General features: G+C 44.0%; 1 protein-coding gene across 18 annotated transcripts in view; it reads right to left on the bottom strand.

The window, feature by feature from the left end:
- The window catches only part of NFIA (nuclear factor I A), a 349,486-nt gene that overhangs the window by 61,773 nt on the left and 267,809 nt on the right, over positions 1–19,904 (bottom strand). For 10 of the 18 annotated variants that reach the window (XM_071436872.1, XM_071436878.1, XM_071436873.1 and 7 more), the window contains exons 5-6: positions 19,472–19,589; positions 16,997–17,124 (exon numbers count right to left, since the gene is read on the bottom strand). In XM_071436872.1, coding sequence (XP_071292973.1) covers positions 16,997–17,124; positions 19,472–19,589 — 246 coding nt within the window. Of the gene's footprint in view, positions 1–681; positions 769–16,996; positions 17,125–19,471; positions 19,590–19,904 lie in introns of all 18 variants that reach the window. The other 8 variants (XM_071436867.1, XM_071436869.1, XM_071436868.1 and 5 more) reach the window with 1 other exon arrangement.

The raw sequence follows: 19,904 nt of genomic DNA, 5'->3' as shown, positions 1-19,904 counted from the left end.
CTGGCATTATGAAATAATCCTACATAACTTGATCTCATGAGCTTAGGAACACAGAAAAATAGCCATGCCAAATCAGATTACAGGGATCCACCTAGTCCAGAATCCTCTCCCTGACAGTGGGAACTAATGGACGCCTAGAAGAGAGTAAAAAAACCAGGGAAAGCATACAGTGGTAATTCTCCAAAACACTCTCCCAAATGATTTGTGATTCAAGGACTTCTAGGACAAAGTTGATATCATGCTATTGAAGCTGCTCGAATCCAAATGCACAGATTTACATCCCCCCCCTCCTCCCCTTTTTTTCTTTTTTTTTTTTGGATTTCTACCCCCATGAGATTTCTACCAGTCACACAGAAAAGGTTTCACAGTTTGGTGCTGGCAAGTCCAGCGTTCTTGCCACTAACTCAGAATGAGCTAACAGCTTTCAAAACCCCAATGATGTTATGTGTATAAGAGCATCCAACACTTTTTCCTACGTAAAAAAGTGACATGTGTGCTGAGGTGCTCTAAGTGTAAATACTTTGGGAGATTTGATTTTTTTTTAACCTTCTATTAAAAAAAAAAAAAAAAAAGCAAAAAAAAAAAAAGGCAAGGATCTGGCTGTAAATTGATATTAACATTTTTCAGTATATGTGTAAAACACATGTTTCAGAAGAATAGAAGAGAGAAACTGTCACTCACTGGGAAGCTTTAGAGCTATCTGGCTCCCTGGGAAACTGCATGCAACTATTCTGGTGTCCAAGGGTTTGACCAGTGAGTTTCCTCTTCCTGCAAAGAATGAATGCAGAAGTAATAGAAAGTCTGAGGGGGAAGATTTTAGCAAATGGCTAAAGATAATCCTATTCTGCCCACTCCAGCAGGTAGGAAGGAGGTGGTGGTGGTGGAAGAAAAAGGATGGGAGAGGAGAAACGCCTCCGTGTCCCTCCCAGGAGCTGGCACAGGGAAGGGAGCCCTTGAGGGACCCAAAGGCTGCAGGCAGCTCAGCCCAGTGAGATCCCTTTGTGTGTGCTCACCCCAGCCCCAGCCGCACAAAGCCAGCACGTTCTGCTCTGATTCTCAGGGCCTGGCTGTGGCTCCCTTTCGGGATGGAGCACAGGGACTGGAACTCAGCACTCTGGGCTTCGCTAGCACAGAAATCCCAAATGCCCAGACAGGAACACTGGCTTCTTAAGCATCCTTGCTATCCACTATTCAGGGGGATTTTTAGAAAGTTTTAATTTTAATTTTAATTTTCTAATCGAATCGGTGCCTACACATGATTTTTTTTTTGCTTCGTTTATTAAAAGAATCAGTGAAAGCAGGGGTTTGAAAAAAAAAAGCTTATCCTTACATTTTTGATGGCATATTGACTTTGTAAGAGTCTACAGGCAGGAGTGATATATCAGGGAGTCCCTATAACTTTACTTAAAGCAAAAATTAGAAAGTGATCGGAAAGTTTTATAGAGGAGAGCAGAAACATAATTTTAAGCCTCTTAAAATTGCCTGAACTGTGAAATCAAGTAATGAACACTAGAAAAGGATCTGTCAGCTGGAATCAAAGCTTAGACTAGTCAGCATTTTCTTCCTAAACCTTATTATGGCAAAGATTTTTCATCTCTGCACTCTGCTCAGCCCAACAAATAAACCAAGTTGACCTCCACCTGTTACCCGGTGAAGTTGGCTGTCATCTCTGACTAAACCCTTTTCTTTCCCTTCAAAGCCCTCGGCACCACTGAGAAGGTGGGAAGACACAGCTGTGCACTGACTCAAATTGATACCAGTTCATAACCAGACAGTGTTTCACAGTACAAATTACAAGCAACAGAGAGGAGGGGGGGGGGGGAAAAAAAGAGGGGAAAAAAAAAAATGTAGTGCCAATGAATTCTGGAAGGGGGCAACATTTTTCATCCATTTAACAATGAGATTTTCATAAAAAGAAGTTCTTTTTTTTTGCTTGTTTGGGGTTGTTTTTGTTGTTTTTGTTTTTTGTTTTTTTTTTTTTTTTTTTTTTTTTTTGTTTTTTTTTTTTTTTGGTGTGATATTATGGACTAGCATTTGAGGCAAGGAACATTTTGCTTATGCCATAGCAATGAACCTGTGCTAACACCACAGAGGAAGGACTGAAGAACATAATGGAAGCTATTTGTGTTGCTTTTATATTTCATAACTTGAATGCATTACACTGGTTCAAAGGGGTTCAGCTGCAATTGCACGTGGCTTTCTGGACTTAGGAACAAGTCACAGCTATGTAATGCAACACTGCTAAATAAAAAAGAATTAAATATTATGGAACACAGAACAGCAAGAAATGTGCCATGAGGAAACCCGTGTAGCTGCTGCAGTCATTTCTTCAAATATATCATCGTGGCAAAACCGTGTGAGAAGCTTTCTAATACAAAGACATATCAGAAAAAGCCATTTCATATAAAGTTGGACTTCTCTGGGTGATTAATGCTACGTTCAACAAAGGAGACAGTGTCTGTCTAATTACATTAAATACTTATCTTCTAGGGATTGGCAGGGTGTTTCTGCTCAATGTCACTTTTCATGACAATGTAATGATAGATCCGTTTACTTACCAGTGCCATTAGCAAAAATTGTACTGTTTTCTCAACTGCCCTCATATCATGAAAATATTTGATTAACATACTGCAGCTTATCTAATACTCTAAGCAACATATTCTGCATAGTTTTCTCTCTATTAAAAGAACAAGATTACAGCTTGTAAAATTTTTATTGCACTCACACAGAAATAAATGAATAATGTGTGATATGTTCAAGTACCTTACTAGTTCAGAGAACAGGTTTATTTGATTTAAAATATTAAGTTGTACTTGAAATATTAAGATTTTTGGGGGAAACAAGCAAATAAACAAAGTCAGTACTCTGAGGCACTACTTCCCATCCAGGTCTTAGTTATTATTTCCTTTTCATTTCAGCACATGTTTTGAAACTTTTAATACCTTAGGGGAGGGGGGAAAAAAAAAAAAGGCAAAAAAAGCTTTCATTCCTTTGCTGAAAAATAGATATGGCCATCTCCCAAGTCTTTAAAATTCACCACATCGTGAACTGACTCTTCAGAGTCATGCTACTGTGCCAACATCCAGCAAACAATAACCCTCTGGAAGAATGTACCCAGCCAAGGCAGTTTATATAGTAACAAGATAATTTCATAAACTTATATTGAAGAGCGAGGCTGTGATGTAACATTCTAGCAGTATATATCAGCTACCTGATATTTACTAACAAGGTTAAACTCCTATCTGTTTGTCTCAGCACTCTTCATAATTCACTTTTTAATGGATGGACAGGAAAAGTCAGCAGTGTATGGCACAGATCATTTTTGAAATAGGACAAGACAGCTTACGGCAGTAGCTGCTCCAAAACACCCTTCCTGTTCCCACACAATCACATCAAGCCTGGACTTTGCAGCTACAGCACTTCAAATTTACTCATAAACACTTCAGGGGCGTGTTTCTATTTCCAAGTAAACTGGTGGATTTGAAAAACAAAGGGTCCCAAGGAGGAGGTCCCAACAGAGCATCAGTCCTCATCTACTTGGGTTGGCACTCCTGGGCAGGAGAAGGCTCGTGGGGAGCTGCCTTCCCAGCAGGTGAGGAGGGAGCACATCCACCCCATTTTGCTGAGAAGTGAGGACATCCACCCCATTTTGCTGAGGAGGGAGGACATCCACCCCATTTTGCTGAGGAGGGAGGACATCCACCCCATTTTGCTGGGGAGGGAGGACATCCACCCCATTTTGTCGAGGAGGGAGGACATCCACCCCATTTTGTCGAGGAGGGAGGACATCCACCCCATTTTGTCAAGGAGGGAGGACATCCACCCCATTTTGTCGAGGAGGAAGGACATCCACCCCATTTTGCTGAGGAGGGAGGACATCCACCCCATTTTGCTGAGGAGGGAGGACACCCACCCCATTTTGTCAAGGAGGGAGGACACCCACCCCATTTTGTCACAGCTCCTCGGGCTGCCACGAAATGGCAGTGAGGACGCACCAAGAGCGACTCGCGCATCCGCACAGCGCTGCAGGATCCACCCAAACTGCCTCCAAATCCCCTGCAAGTGACTCTTGCAGGGAGAGGATGACACCACAGCCAACTGCCACATGCGACTCTCCAAATTAATAATGGATTTAGGATATTCATTCCCTGAGCTGCGAGGGTTCGGGGTGTGTCCGCAATTATCGAGATATAAGTCTGACACACATTATCCTTCTATCAATGTCATCTCCCTTAGTAGCCAACAGATTATCAGCAGCTTTGTGATATTCCAGGTGTCAAAGAAGAATTAAAACCACAACAATTGCACAAACAAAGGGACAAAAGATGGGATACGTGTTTCTGAGCCCTGCATATCAATTTAATATGTGCAGCTGACAATGATGCAAATGTCCTCGGGAGAGAGGCAGCAAGATCCGTGCCCAAACATACACACACCACTGTCAGCAAGATGGCAGGGAACAGAAGCAGTAGGATTCCCAGCCCAGGACACATGCCTCAGCAGGCAGAGCAACCCAACGAAACAATCCTCTGGTTGGGGAGAATTTTGGAAGCACCTGATATGGAAAAGGGCCCTAAACAAGCCAGATGGTACTTTTAGCTGGCAGCAGAAAGTAGGAGACAGCCAAAAACATTACAGCATTTCCCCAAGAGGCCAGCAAATCGATTTTTAACCATTTTTTTTTAAAGTGACGCTATGAATATGAAAAATAATGTTTTGATGCCTTTTTAAATCGCTAATTTTATGGACAATACACTTACAGAGGACACAACTGGAAGAGAGGAGAAAGCATTGGATTTTGACTTTCCCAGGGTGGCTGTATATTTGACATCAAGTTTCTATTCAGTCACTGCCACTGTTTACTCAGAATTAAGTGTCAGTTTTTGTTCTGGGTTATCCACATAAAATTAAGGAGAAAAACCCAGCAGAAGCAGAGAAATAGCACTGTAAAATCACAATAGCACAAGAGTTCACAGAGCATGGGAGAAATGTGGTTTGTAAGCTTGCTTTGTCCTCTTAAAACCTTTCCCCCCCAGAATTAATGGGTTTCTAGATGATCATTTTTTAACAGAGGACAAACAATTTCTCTAATACTTACAAGGTACCATTTGGTGGGGGATTTGCATAAGGAATACAGCTGTTTGGGGGAATGTTTTAATTTTTAAAACCTCCAAGCAGCCCGAATTTGCAATTTTTCCTGGGTGACAGGGGTCTTTCCAGGGACCAGCCTGATGTCAGATGTCCAACAGTCCCTTTGACCAGGAGCAGCTCCTTGCAGAGCACCTTTAGGTTATGTGTGGTTGTGGGAATTTCACTCAAGGATGGAGAACAGAGGTGGGTTGTAGGGACTGAAAGGGCAAAGAGAGGCAGAGGAGTCATGAACCAAGTGGGAATGAGCATCACCTCTGTCTCAAAGCTGCTCCTCAGGTGTAGGACTGGCCACACTCTGAGGAAGAGTCAGGATGGTGCTTTACTTCCATTTGCTGCTATTTTGTTTAAAAGTAAAAGCAAGCCCTAAGACAGGGTTAAACCTGGACTACATCCAAAGTGCTTTCTCCTGTTCAGAGCAAGGTAGTGCATTAGTGTGCTGCATCATGGATAATACTCCTGGAGACAAACGTGGGCTGCTGCAATAAAACACTAAATGCGAAGAAAGATAATCCATACATTTATATTTTTCAAATCTCGTTGATTGTAAATCCTTACTTTTTTTTTTTTTTTAATAAAATTATTTCCCTCCTATAAGTAGAACCCAAGGCTTTGCCTCCAGCCCTTGTTGAGATAAAACAGTCCCATTTTTCTCCAGAGTGCTGCTCTTGGGGCTGCAGGTACCACCTCACTTGTCTGGATTTTTGGGGTTTGAAGATCTGCACGCAAATCTATTGAGGCGAATGAAGACTGTGCACAAAACAGTAAAACAGCCTATAATTTTCCAGCTAAATTTAGCAAGAGGATCTCTTATGTTATGCTTTTTGGTGTATATCACACTAAAAATAGCAGTGAGCACTAATGTAAGGGGAGAACAGAAAGGATGATGTCAGTAGGGCTGTGCTGGAGTGGTGGGGACAAGCAGAGGTGGAGGATGTTGTGGATCTCCTGCTCTTCCCTGGGCAAGATGGAACCAGAAGAGAGCTGTAGCCATGCTAGATGCTGAGGTTTAAGTTTCTTTGGAGCTGGAAACCGAAAGAACTTAAAACATCATCCCTTCTTTAGGCTCGCTGCATTCACACCGCGAGCTCTGGGGTGGGAGTCACAGAAAACCCACTTTGGGTGGACAGCACAGCTGCTGTCACAGCACACGGGCATTTCTGCAGGTATAAGATGGCTCTGCAGCCACTGAGCCAAATTGTTACCCGAGCTGAGAGGCTGCTAGATGGATTTCTGTGCTTCCCTGTGCTCGCTGACTGCTGCGGTCAAAGTGTTGGGCAGCACTTAACTTGAAGGAAAGTAAAGAAAGTAACTGGGGAATGATTTATTCACTACTTCCTTCTGGCAGTGAAAAAGAAAACCACTAAGAAGCATCCAGCAAAATGATCAGGCAGCAGACAAAAGAAGTGGTTCTTCCTCATGCAGCACCGAGCAAAACTGGAACTTTCTGCCATGGGATGTTGTGGGGGCCAAAATAAAGAATGAGTTAAAAGCACATCTCTGAAAGGCAAGTTCACTGAAGGCAGTCAGTCCCAAAGATGTGGACAAAACCTCTGGCTCATGAAACCAAGCTGTTTGCTGCCAAAATCCATGAGGCTGTGCTCTGAAAAGCATCACTGGATGCCCCTCCTACTGTTGTTATCTTCCCTGAAGTGTCCACCACCAGCTCTTGTCAGAGAGAGTGAACTGCCTGTCTAGGTGAGCCTTTGGTCTAGCTGAGAAGAGCCATTTGCTCCTCTCTGTGGGCAGATTTTTGTAGGCTGGAATGTGCTGTACCTGGCAGTTGAGAAGCAGGAAAATTGCAGAGGGCATCCAGCAATGATGAAATTAAGGAGAATGGCTCCTCAGCTGGTGCAGAAGCAGGAGCACATCTAAAGTCAGTGTGGCAGAAGGTGTGGGAAAGAGAATGGAAAAAAGAGATGAGATTTGGTCTTCTTCCTGTACCTGGTCCTGTACAGCCTTCTGGAAGTGTCCAAGGTCAGGCTGGATGGGGCTGGGAGCAGCCTGGGATAGCAGAAGGTGTTCGTGCCCATGGGATGAGCTTTTAAAGGTCCCTTCCAACCCAAACCATTCCATGATCCTATAATTCCTCCCGTCTCCTAACACCTCTCCTTGCACCTTTTATCTCTGGGTGAAAATGTTTCCTTTAAAATAAAGCCTGTTTTCTCCTCTCAAGCCAAGATCAAACATGTGCAGGGAGCACAGTAGCTGCACTGTGTGCTAGGCACTGGAGTGATGGTTGTACTGGGAATGTTAATAAACAGTGCCCAGAGCAGAACTTCTGCATAAAAAAAGGGTGTATGTTACATCTCTCCCCCTCTCCCCTGTCTCATGCAATATTTACACAGCTGTGCTTTGTAAAAAGTGTGTGTGGGGGGTTTATTATTATTTTTTTTGTAACTTATTTACCTAAGATAGCCCAGCATCTGTTTTGTGGTGAGCTTCTTTCACAAAGTTTCACAGTTGCCTTGACTGATGCAAAAGGAGGTCATGCTCCTTACTCAGTGATCATAAAACCATTTGTTTCAAACACTTAGCCATTCTATTTGGCTAATTTTGCTCTGTTCTGTGTTTTTGGTTTGTCCTCTGCTTGGAAATGTGCATCCCTGGGGGAACCGATCTGGCTAGGTGAGTATTTTAGTTATCTGTTTTATAAAATGCAGAAGTGCACAGGAATTTGCAATAATATGCATCATTTACTGGCTCTCAATATGCACTGTATATTGGCTCTGAAGATTACTAATATTTTCCAGCTGCTTTCAAAAAAAATAAAAAAGAAAGAGTTCAAGGGAGTCTTTGCAGTGGGTCCTTTCCCATGACTGCCTACACAGGTGATGAAGACTTTCCTGTGTCCTGAAGAATTAATAAGCCTGAACATTTCTATACCAGCAGCATACCACAGGAGATAAAATATTGCTTCTGCTTCCCAAACACATTAGAAAAAGCAAGTCTGCTGATCTCAACTGCTAAGACAGCACATGAAAGGAATGTAGTCCATTTCCCAACCAAGATCTAATCTATAGGAGAGTTTATAGATCCAAGTCAACATCCTGAATTGGTCCCAGAAGCAAACAAGAAGACTAGTTCCATTTTTGGAAGACTACTTTTAATGTGTTTAATGCCATTTTGCAACTAAACAGCCCCATGCTGCACTATCAGATGATCTTCAAGGATCTCTGGGTCAGAGGAGACCTGTCTGGAGCTCACAAAGATTCAGGTTTGACAGACCCCAAAGCAGCAAGAAATGTACAGCCACAGTCACCCAGAGGAGCTTCTGTCTTTCAGAGCTCACCTGTGGAAAGGAAGTGTCTGCTTCTGTCTCAGTGCCAAGGAAGGTGGGAGTTTTCACTCAGTGTCAAAAGTGGAGCCCCAGACACATCACTGTCTTTGCTTTAAGTTACATTTTGTGGGCTGTTGTGGGCAGAGGGTGAGGACTCCCCATCCCTGGAAGTGTCCAAGGATAGGCTGGATGGGGCTCTGAGCAGCCTGGGATGGTGGAAGGTGCTGCCTGGGGCTGTGGGATCCCTTCCAAGCTAAACCATGCTGGGATTCTTTGATTTTCTGGTCAACAATGGGTGGCAACAAACTGTTGCTTGGTCACCAACAATATCTGAGAAAGTTCAGGCCCATGTATGACCAACACAGCACAGCCATCCCAGGAATCCTGATCTCATTGGGAAACATCATTCCAGCCTTTGTCAGAGAATAGTTTGCCATGCAGGAAATCCTTCCTATATGTCTGTAAAAAGGATGCAGGTGATGTGAATTGTGTCTGGTGACAGAAATACCTCAGGTGACCTTACACTGTGCCAGTGCACAAAAGATCTGCTTTTCTCTCGGCCGCCGAGGTCAGTGAAAGCAGCACGTAGGGGTGATGTTAGCACCAGGCCAGTCAAAAACAGCTTTAATTTGATAGCTACAGGAGAATTCTTTCTGCATTTTCAACTCAGAACTCCTACAGCTCCATCTCCATTTTTTAAATGATGCATTTCCTGACATCTGGAACTGGATGCAAGGAGCAAAGCCACAAGGCTGACCGACCGCCCGACTTCTCCGGGACCACGCTGAAGGGATGTTTTCCTCAGGGGATTACAGCAAAGCTGAGGCATGTGCTTCAACACTTGCATGGGATTACTAATTTTATTAAAAATGGAAAGTACACTTTAGGCTGAATCCCAAGGCCAAGTTCTTTGGTGTTGTCCAGAGTCTGGAAAAAAAAATAAAAGGAGCCCTGGAGGGATGTGAAAGCATCTAGAACTTTTCAATCTGAGCTGACTTTTCGGTGAGCAGTTCTTCCCCTACCTCCAGCTTCCTTCCATGGTTTTGAGGCAGCACTGCCAGCAGCATGGCAAGTTGTCACAGGTCTCATGCTACTACGTGAATTGCCAAAGACAAGCTGAGCTATTGATCCAGTGGTAATTTGCTGTCAAAATGACTCTGTCTGTGATGGCAAATGAGCAATGTTAATCACTCGACTTGACGAGTGCCACTGTGAAAGACTGACAATGCTCAAAGCACCACCATGGACCTGCTGTGTTTTTCCTGGCTCCATTAAGTTCCTGGTCTTCACTGGCCTTGACCAATTAGAGTTTAACTTATCCATTAAGGTGCAGTTCTGGGAAAGTTCTGTTTAAAATAAACAACAACTTATATTGGTGAGTAACTCATCAGCTATGCAGCAGCCTGATTCTGATTGCCTGGCAGAGAAACACACACATTTTGTGCAGTATCTGATAAAAGATCTATAATGTGCTAACACAAACCTATCATGTAGCACCTGTGACTAACAGATTGTGATATCAAAGTCTTGATGCCTAAGTGCTCCTGTAAATGCATTAAACTTTTAGCGGCAGGAACTGTAGACTGCCAGTGACAAGGAGCTGATATGGTATTTCAGTAAAAGTTGATAAGTGTTATTGCTCTTAGAAGAAAAGAAAAATCTTATGTTCTTGAAAACCACTGGGCAGCTTGTGTTTTGATGGGATACTGTAATGCAGAGAGCAGGGATATGGCAACACATGGACTCTACCAAAAAAAAGACATTTAAGGGAAGCTCTGTATCCTACAGCTGCTGGAGTTCCTTGAAGTGTGTCCCCATCATACATTTCACTTCAAGCATCTACCTGTTCACTTGGAGTCAGCTTTTTAGGTGTCTGCCTGCATGTGGGGCCTTGTTGAAGAACATGTTAAAGAACAAAGTTCATCTTGAACATGAGGAACAACTTCTGAGCAGGTTGCCCAGAGAGGATGTGGAGTCTCCCTCACTGGAAATACTCAAGACTGTGCCCTGTGCTCTGGGATGACCCTGCTCGAGCAGGGAGGTGGGACCAGATGACCCCACTGTGGTCCCTTCCAGCCTGAACCATTCTGTGTGAAATGTTCCCACTGTCTTTAGATATTAAGTTCAATGGAGGAAAAAATGGCCCTGGTGCCTGCTGGGAGATGTGCTGAGGTGTGTAATGAAGCTGCTGCACCAGGCAGGTACAGGCAGAGCAGCTCTGGGACTGCCTGACCTCACACACTGAGAACCAGAGGGCAATTCAAAGTCACATCTGGGAAGTACTGAGTAAATACAATTGGCAGGGATCCTGGATGTTAGACCTCCTCTGGTCTAAGGAAAAGGGATGTTACCTAGGCTTTGTCTTTCTGCTGTAGGCCTGTGAGTATCCAAAAAGTTCAGCTCAAGGAAATTGATTAAGATCATGAAATTCCTCTGTCTAGTTATGACCCAGTGAAAACTGCCCACTGCAGCAAGTCACTGAAAAGTAGTGCCAGAGAATTATTTGACATTGAATACTCCAGCTCTGCAGTTGAATGTTTTCCCAGTGAAAAGGGATTCTTTTTCTATTCCTTATTTTTTATAATACATGGTTCTCATGTTTTTCATCATATTTTCTGCAGTCAATCCCTTGAATCTTTGGTAGTAATGCAGCACAATCATTGAAAACTTCTCTGGGCTCTGAGTTAGTGCACGATGTCAAGGCCTTTGATGAGCCCACAGACCTTTTGCCTGAGGACATACCAGACACACTCTGCATCACTGATGATGGGACACACCACACATAAAATTTCATCTTCCAGGCAGTGCCAGGCAACAACTGTGCTTAGGGCATAAAGAAAATGATCTAGGATCTCCCTTATAGCACTTTCTCCCGAATTTCCAAGATGTAATTCCAAACAGACGTTGAAAACAAACTCTTGTGGTCATCTGAACTATGCCTGAGTGAGCTTTTCTGATGCATATGGCATAAATAAAAGTTTCTCAGTAAACATGGAGAAGTTTTCTTGCATGCTGAGGAGAAAGCCCATGCCAGATTTAAGAAAAGCATTATTGAAACAAGTTCTGGACTGGTTGCCTGCATGTGCCTGTTCCATAAGCAGCCATGGGGAGAGTTAAGTTACGGGTCACTGACACTGCAAGGGAAACACTCCAAAATGAGATTTCAGCTCCTCAGTAGAACAGAAATTCTTCAGAAACTGTTTTCAGACAGTTCCATGGATGGTGGCATGAGAACAAGCAGCAGCAGCCCGGGTGGTTCAGTGAGCAGTCACGAGTCTGACTTTAAACGCATCGTCACCACCACAGATGAGCCCAGCAGTGTAAGGGGGAGCTCTCCTATTAGAAATTCATGTGAAATTTTCAACCTCACAAGCCCCTGGAACTGCAGATATGTCTATGAGCCATGCAGTGCAAGAGGTATTACTAATTCCTTAAGGTTTCTGCACTGAAAGTCTTCTTTGTTTCCTGGGGTTTTCAAGGTGAAGACAGACAAAGGCCCAGCACAGCACAATGGGAGCAGAACATCCAGGGTGGAGCTGGGGCAGGGGGATGACCATGACATGAACAGTCACACCAGTCTCTCAGTGCAAAAAGGACCACAGAGCTCCAGCCCTTTTGCAAACCAAGCTGGTCAAGACCACAACCAGAGCAGAGCTGTTTGTCTCTTCAGATACCTCAAGAAGTGCAAGGAGTGCAAACATGAACCTTTCCTGGGATTACTGTCCTCTAGGGACTGAACTACTGTGTGGAAATACAAGTAGAAGATCTGAGAATAAAGTAGAAGATCTAAGTAAAGAAACAAGTAGAATACCTAAGTAAAGAATCCAATAGGATACTCTGAATTTGCATCTTAAACATTTCTTTCCACGCCACGCTGTAGAAACACAATGGAAGCAGACTTGGCAAATACCATCCATGTGTTCCACAAAATGACTGAGGGAGCACAATGTGAACATTACTCCTGGACTGGATCAAGAGAATGCATTAAAAAAAAAATTGCTTAAGTGGAATAGAGATATACATTAACTCAATGTTTCTTATTATGGAATTAAAAAACGTATACCTGTAATTATGGCTTACCCCCATTACAAGCAGAGCTGCCACAGAACTGAACAGAGGCCAGCTTTGTGCAGGAGTTCAAAGTCAGTGTGATGTTGCCTTATTTTCTTATTAACATCATCTTTATCCTCTCTTGCCCTTCTTCTCAGTTAACAAGAGTTATGTACTGAAAGTGCTGAGATAAAGTAATGGTAAGGAGGATACCGCAAAAGGTATTTGAAAAGCAGAAGTAATTTACTACATGTCTGCTTTGTTTTACTTCCTAAGCCTTCCTGTTGTGAAAGGAAATTCATCTTTTCTGGCAGACTCCAGCCTTTTCAGGTCGGAGAGCTCCCCAGGAGCTTTCGAGTGCAGGTAAATGGATGTGAGACTCAAGGAGTACAGCCCAAGGAACATGGGATTAATGCTGGGGCTTGCTTTGGCTGTCACATCTGACGTACAAGGAGACTGCTGCACCCTTGGTCGCAGGAAATATCTGTAAAAGAAACAAAGCTGAGTCCTTTGCTCATCACTGCAGGCCTGATGTGCCACGAAGGGAGAGGTCGTGCTGCTGCTGGTGGTGGGTGAGGCGTGAAGGATCTACACCCAGCAAAGTCCCACCATGAGACAGACACCAGGGTGCCTCAGCAGAAAAAGTGGAAGCTCAGAGGAAGGGCTGTGGATGGACAATGGGTTGCAGCCTGTGTCCTGCACACAGGAGCAGGCATGGGGGAAGCATCCACTGCCTGATGGAAATAGCACACAGAGTGGTTTTGTCCTCTTCTGTTCTCCGGCCAGTTTGCACATATGTTCTGAGCATACAGCCTGCCCTCCAAAGACCACTTACAGGGGCAATCACAGGGAAGCAAAGCAGGAAGAAAAGTATCCAAAAAGGGAATTTGTTCAAGAGAAAAAAATGGAGACAGATGTAGAGCGGCGAGTCACGGCTGGCGGTAAATAACCCTCTGCCTGCAGTGCTCTCCTTCTCCAAGAGGAGTTCACATATTCCATTTCATATTTCCTTTCTAGGAAGTCAAACCTTTGTTTTTCTGGCATTTTTTCTTTTTCCCTTCTGTATGGTCTAAAGCTTGTCTTCTCATTTGCCCTTTCTCTTCTAGGTTTTGCTCTCTTTGAAGTGCATTTGTTCCATCTCCCTCTCCCACAGCCCTGATTTCCCTGGACTGTCCCAGGCCACACCTTTCAGTACCACCCTCTCCCAGTGCCTGTGCCACCAGCACGTGCGTGCTTCACACCTGCTCCAGGGTTTGAGTCTCCCCTCTTTCTCATGTGCACATCTCAAAATTAAGCAGATGCGACACACAGAGATGGAATATTCATCCTCTCACTCCCATAAACCTGTCAAGGCATATAGGCCAAGAAGCTATCTCTGCATAAATCTAAATCTCCTGTGAGGAAGCAATCTACTCAAAGGCAATAAAGGCAAAGGATGTATTATTATCTTTGGTGTGGATCCTACTGGGCTGGGAGGTTGGCTGCTGGCTCCTCTCTGAACTTTCCTTCCCAGCCAGAGCAGCCATCCCACAGACAAGTCTAAGCTTCCTTTCCTTGGTCTGATTTCTTCCTCCTGTTGTTTGGCCAGTAACCCAAAGGACAGGGTTTAATTATGGACTTTGGAAACCTGGCTTGCACTACTCTGCCAGCACGGGATAAAACCTCAGCCTGTCTTCTGAAACAGCCCCATTCTATGTGCACTGCTGATACCTGTGTTATCCCACACAGCACAAAATGAGCTGCAGGGAAGAAGTGCCAAGCTAAACAAAAAGATGGGTTTAGTCTTTAAACTTCTACTGCAAATTTCACTGAGAAGAAAACGAAACACCGAAGCTCAGAGATTACTGTATGCTAAAAACTGTGCCACCATTTTGATTGTAGATTAAATCAATGGCAAGGCCTTTCTCTGGAAATAAAGATTTCGGAAAGGATGGATCTGAATCTGGTCCAGGCCCCAAAGCTCCCTCTCAGAGAGGACTGCTGTGGGAAGTTCCCAGCTAAAATGGGATGTTAGCATCACTTGTGCAGTTTTCAGGTGACCAAATTATTTCCTAGGCAGATGCCCCACTAAAGACTCCTCAAACATTTTGGAGGTGAAACTTCCGTGTCAAACACAAAAGGCCACAGGTTAGTGTCACACCCAGGTGTGATGTCTGTGCACAGACCACAGCAGGACGTGTCCCTTGGGGGAGAACCTCAGGCCAGTGACACAGCACTGCTGCCCTGGCAAGGAAGGACACTCAGCACTGTTTTGTCCTTCACCACTGATGAGCTGTGGCTCTTCAGGTAATCCCTCTGTCAGCCGTGCTCTTGCAGTGACCCTGTTTCACAGAGAAGCTGAGGCAATGAATTCAGAGGACAGGCTGCTGGAAAGCCAGGGCAGAAGCACTGGGGTAGGGCTGTGTGGATATAGCACAGGGATGGCTTGGAAGTGCATCCCACATGGGCAGGATAAAGAAAGCTCTTTTTCTTCACAGCTGTGACAGTGATAGATGGCTTGGTGAATCTGAGCTATATCTAGTTGGTACCTGGCTACAGTCCCTGATGCTGCAAGGTGATTTTCTGCCATTTTACAGGCAAGACTAAGCAGAATCTGGGATTTTTCTATAATAAGTGAGGAAGGTCACGAGGAAGGAAGAACCTTCTCTTGTCTGACTTGTTCTTGCCTTTCTGAGCACCTCAGGAAGTTCGACATAGGCAGCTGTGTTTCCTCATGATGGGCACCCAGTGGTGCCAAGAGCAGCAGAGGTGCTTTGGGTACTTCCCTTGCCCATCTCAGCAGCTCAGTGCCACCATCAAGCCAGGGCTTGGACGAGCCAGAGGTAATGACCACATGTGGGGAAAACCACCAGCAGTGACAGCAGAATCGATAGCCAACCCCTGGCTGTTGCACAAATGGAGAACATTTGTCATTTACAACGAGTACCCCAAACTTTGGGGGGAGCTGTCCCCCAGCCTGGCAGTGATGCAGAAGCAGTGACCCCACCAGTTTCCAGCCATCTGTGTCTGCAGAGCAGGCTGGGATCTCTCCCTCCAAGCCGGGCTTTTGTCCGCGCTCCTGCCGCTCCGTCAGCACAGGTTCAGCACGAGGTGAGGCTCTGCCTTACATCATCTGCAGCCTGGAGCTGATGGAGGGGACAGCCCCTGGTGCCTGGGAGCAGGACACCTCAGAGCAAACAGCAGAGCCCTGGGGACGGCGGTGGCAAGGCAGTCACGGGGAGCCTGGCACTTGTCTGCCTGCAGGTCCACCCTCTCCTCCTGCCAAAGTGCCACATCTGCAGTCAATAAGGGCCCACAAGCTGGCTCCTCCTCATTAGAGGAGAGAGGGCAGCTGGCAGGGGATCCTCCAAGGGCTCCCAGGCACAGGAATCAGTCTCCTCCCAGTCTGGAATAGCCCAAATTTGGTGACTTTCTGGGCATGCTGTAAAGGACAGCTGTTTGACAGGGTCTCCAGAGAAAGCTGTGGGTATGTTTCCTACATGATGAAGGATATAGGTGGCTGGCCAAGTGCCCACAGAACTGATTTTAATGCTGTGCAGGTCGAATTCACTTTTCTGTGCTGTATAGTTCATTATACACAGTGCCCTGGACAAGCATGTGTTTCTGCCAAACAAACCAAACCCATACTATTTTAAATCCAGACGAACAAGAAAGACAAAAAATACACACTGCAAAAGATCCTTTGCACTTTTAGAGGACCTTCCCAAGCCCTGGGAGGCACTGCTTGCTTTCCTCTAACAAATAAGACTTCTGTTATTTTTATTGGCAATAAATACTTGATTATTTAGCTGTAAGCAACACTGAGGCATTAACTTCACCTGTGCACATAGCACTGACCCAGAAAAATATTTCCAAGAGTATTAAGCACCCAGATGATCTCAGGATAAGTGATCAATGGACAGTCAAGTATGTAACATAACATAACCCAAAATAATGATCAACAGGATAGATCACACACAAAAATTAACTGAGAAGAGGCCAAAGAGCTTCCTCAACATTCTGAAGAGTAACATCCAGTGATATCTATTCTGATATGAAGCCTCCAATCATACTTCACAGCATTACAGATTAATAAAACAACTCCTTCTGTAAGTCTCTTAAAAGTCATTACTGAGTGATCTCAAGTGTTGTATAATGCTTGAAAAGTCCTTCTACCTTATATAAGTTTAGGGATATTTATTTAAGCAGCATAACTGATGGAGCACAGCCCAGACAGGTACTGCTTTTTGCTAGAAAAAGCTATCCCAGAACTGGATCTGGACAATTTGACAGAAAAAGACCGCCTATCTTCTGCTGCATTATTTAAATACTTCAGATATTTGGCCAAAACACAGAAGTGACACACTACAGAAACATTCACAGCTGCAGGAGCAATAAAACCACTGCCATATTTTCATGAGGCCGTTTCTCGGAAGTGACGAGACGTCTAGAGCTGGTCACCTCTCTAACACAGCAATCCTGATAACGAAACAGAGCAAGTGGAGATGAAGTTCTGGGGCTCTGGGAGCCGGGGCTTACCTGGCTCCACTTCATGCCATCCACTGGACTGGCTGCCACTGCCTGGAGAGCGCCCTTGGCTTGTGTAGAACGGCTCCTCACCAGGGCTATCCATCTCATCCTCCACAGACTTGAGACGTTTTGTGGAGCTGAGAATGCAAGGAACACACAATGAGGGCATGGAAGAGGAACCAAGGCACTGCTGTTGGGACATGCTTGAGAATAACTCAAGGTAGAACAGATTTAGGGTGCTTTGGTGAGATACAAAACAACATTTCACAGGCTAAACCCCTAAACACGCACCAGTTTGACCAGAAGTTAGGCTGACATTTAGGCTTTCACAGATTCAGAGTAGGACATTTTTCAAAGCACACAGAGGTCAATAAAAAGGCAAGAATTTCATCTGCATTGCATGATTCTTGCAGTTTGAATGAATATGGTGATGACACACGAGACTTATTTTCATTGCCAGATTTTTTCACGGCTAATTCTGAAAGCAAATTGTTTATCAGTTCAAACTTTTACTTTCAATCTTTTCAATTAGCCCAGTCCCATAAGAAGGAGCATAGGCAAGTGGATGATGGAAGGATACATTTTTGGTTCAAATGTTCACGCTATCCTACAATAAGAAGCATTTGACTCTGCAGCTGTGCCAGCAAGCACAGAAAGCCCCCAATGGGTATCTGTGGCCAGTGTCAGCATTAAAGAATCCCCCTGTGATACATCACACCTCCCTCACCAGAGGCTCAGGACACAGAAGAGCCCTTTGAGTGGTCTCTGGTGGCCGCTGGCTCCAGCAGTTCTGCAGGGAGAGGATCCCAGAGCCAAAGACACTCAGCTTGGCTCTGTTTTCCATAATGAGTTGTACAGACTGTGTGGGGACCTTACTGAGAATTTCTCTTCTAAGTACTTTTCCAAGGCTGGGCCAGCTCACTTTTTTTTTTTTTTTCTTTTCCCCCAAATCTGTATTCTATTAAGACTTAAGGCATTCAAGAACAGGCTGCTCTGTGTGGGGGGAACACATTTAGCAGACATAAAATCTTCCACTCTCGGTTTAGAGCTTGCAGCCTCCCCACCCGAAGCTCTGCACAGGTAGGAGCTGGCGGGTGTGCAAAACCAGTTGGTGAGAAACAGGAAGAATAAGTCTTGTGGCATGTGTGGAATGCAGGTTTGGCCATTCCTTAATTTAGAGAATTGTTATGTGTCAATAGGGGAAATTGTGTGCATACAATATAATTACCGCCTGATAATTCTGCTGAGTCTGTGTATTTAAAGAATTTTTTTTTTTTTTCTGACTGGGAACAGCCTAATGAGAGGAAAACAAACATATTACCAAGTTATTAACTACCCATGCTGTTTATAATTAGCTCCTTATCAGTGGTAGCTATTTGCAGAAGAATAGAAGAGCAACAACTGAGCTCTTAAGTAACATTAATAACCTCACTTTTGCTTCTGGAGTCACCAGTAAATTCTACCTGAGAATGGTGCTAATGATGAGTGCTGTAGGCTACACAGTTTACAGGCAAGAAAGAAACAGCACAAAGTTTTTAATTGATGTGTAGTGGGAATTGTAGTCACTGAGCTCCATAGCGTGCACACTAAGTGCAAGACAGAATGTTCTTCCAATCACTGCAAACTGTAAGAAGTTACTGCTAAGAGCCTCTTGTTAAAGATTATTATTTTAAAAATAAAAACAACAGCTATATTCAAACTACAGAGATTTTTCACACGTGCACTTGCTCACTGCAAAGCTGGTGGCACTGCAGGCTGAGATAAAAATGTAAAAGAGCGTTAGGCAGGAGTTGGACTTTCTTGTCATGTCTTTGAAATAAGTGATCTATTTTGGCTGTGGGGGAAGAAAAATCAATCTGGTTCCTTAATAGTGTTCAAGACTACTCGAGTGACTGAGCTTGTTTATAAATCTAATCTCATGGATGATTAAAGTGAAAGGTAAAAAATAAAAAATATCCTTGTTTGATAGTTGGCATCTAAATCAAAATCAAAATCAGATGGGGCAGTCATCTGCATTAGCAATTTGGTTTTCCAAAGGCTGAGTCACAAACTTCTAAATGCTTTATGAAAACTAAATGCTTTATAGACCAAGATCCTAAAACAGTCTTAGTCTCACAGGTATCACTTTTTACAATAAAAAATACATTTAAGTCTATCTTAAGACTTTCCTTGCATCTTATTATGCTCCAAGTTCTCTTCTGCCACAAGCCAAAACTCAGCAATTCCAGTGGAACTTCTCCTGATACACCCAGATAAAACCAGGAGCTACACAGGTCCACACAGCAGTTTTTCTTAGAGGCTTGCACACACAAAAAGAACTTCACTGCAATCCAGCTGAACATTCAGCTCTGTGAATCTGAAACAGCTCCACATCGTGAGGCCCCCAAACAGCTTGTCAGAGAATTTAATGGTTACTTTCCCAGATGAGTAATGATGCTGGCCTGGGTTTCCAAGGAACCTGGTGGTAGGCAGGGATTAAATTACCTGGTAGAGGATGTGCTAGGTAAAGACCTCCTCATTGCTCCTGGGCTCATGCTGTAGTACGAAGAACTTTCCAAATCTGAGAGGGAGAAATTAGGGCCTGTTCCTGCAGCTATTGGTGCTGGGGAAACAAAAGAGATTGCAGTCAGTAAGTCATGTGAATATGGCATGAATTGCACTTCAAAATCACTTTCTTCTTCCTCATGGGTGTGTTTAGTTTCACGATGGGAACAGGTGGGATGTGGAAATTAGGAAATGCTAATGGTACCTGGCATTGCAATCAAGAAGATGGAAATTTTATCAAGAATACAGTGTTCCATGACATAGAATCTCTCTTACATTCCTCCAAAGATATTATTATTATTTTTTAAAATTAAACAATTACGGCACTACTTCCTCTAAGCGCTGCTTTTCTATTAATGTCATTCTAACATTT

The sequence above is a fragment of the Agelaius tricolor genome, unplaced genomic scaffold (assembly GCF_023055355.1).
Source record: "Agelaius tricolor isolate 1412-34295 unplaced genomic scaffold, bAgeTri1.0.p SCAF_11, whole genome shotgun sequence".
In the NCBI taxonomy this organism is placed as follows: domain Eukaryota; kingdom Metazoa; phylum Chordata; class Aves; order Passeriformes; family Icteridae; genus Agelaius; species Agelaius tricolor.
The sequence above is the reverse complement of the archived record's forward strand: the minus strand, read 5'-3'. Positions and strand labels throughout refer to the sequence as shown.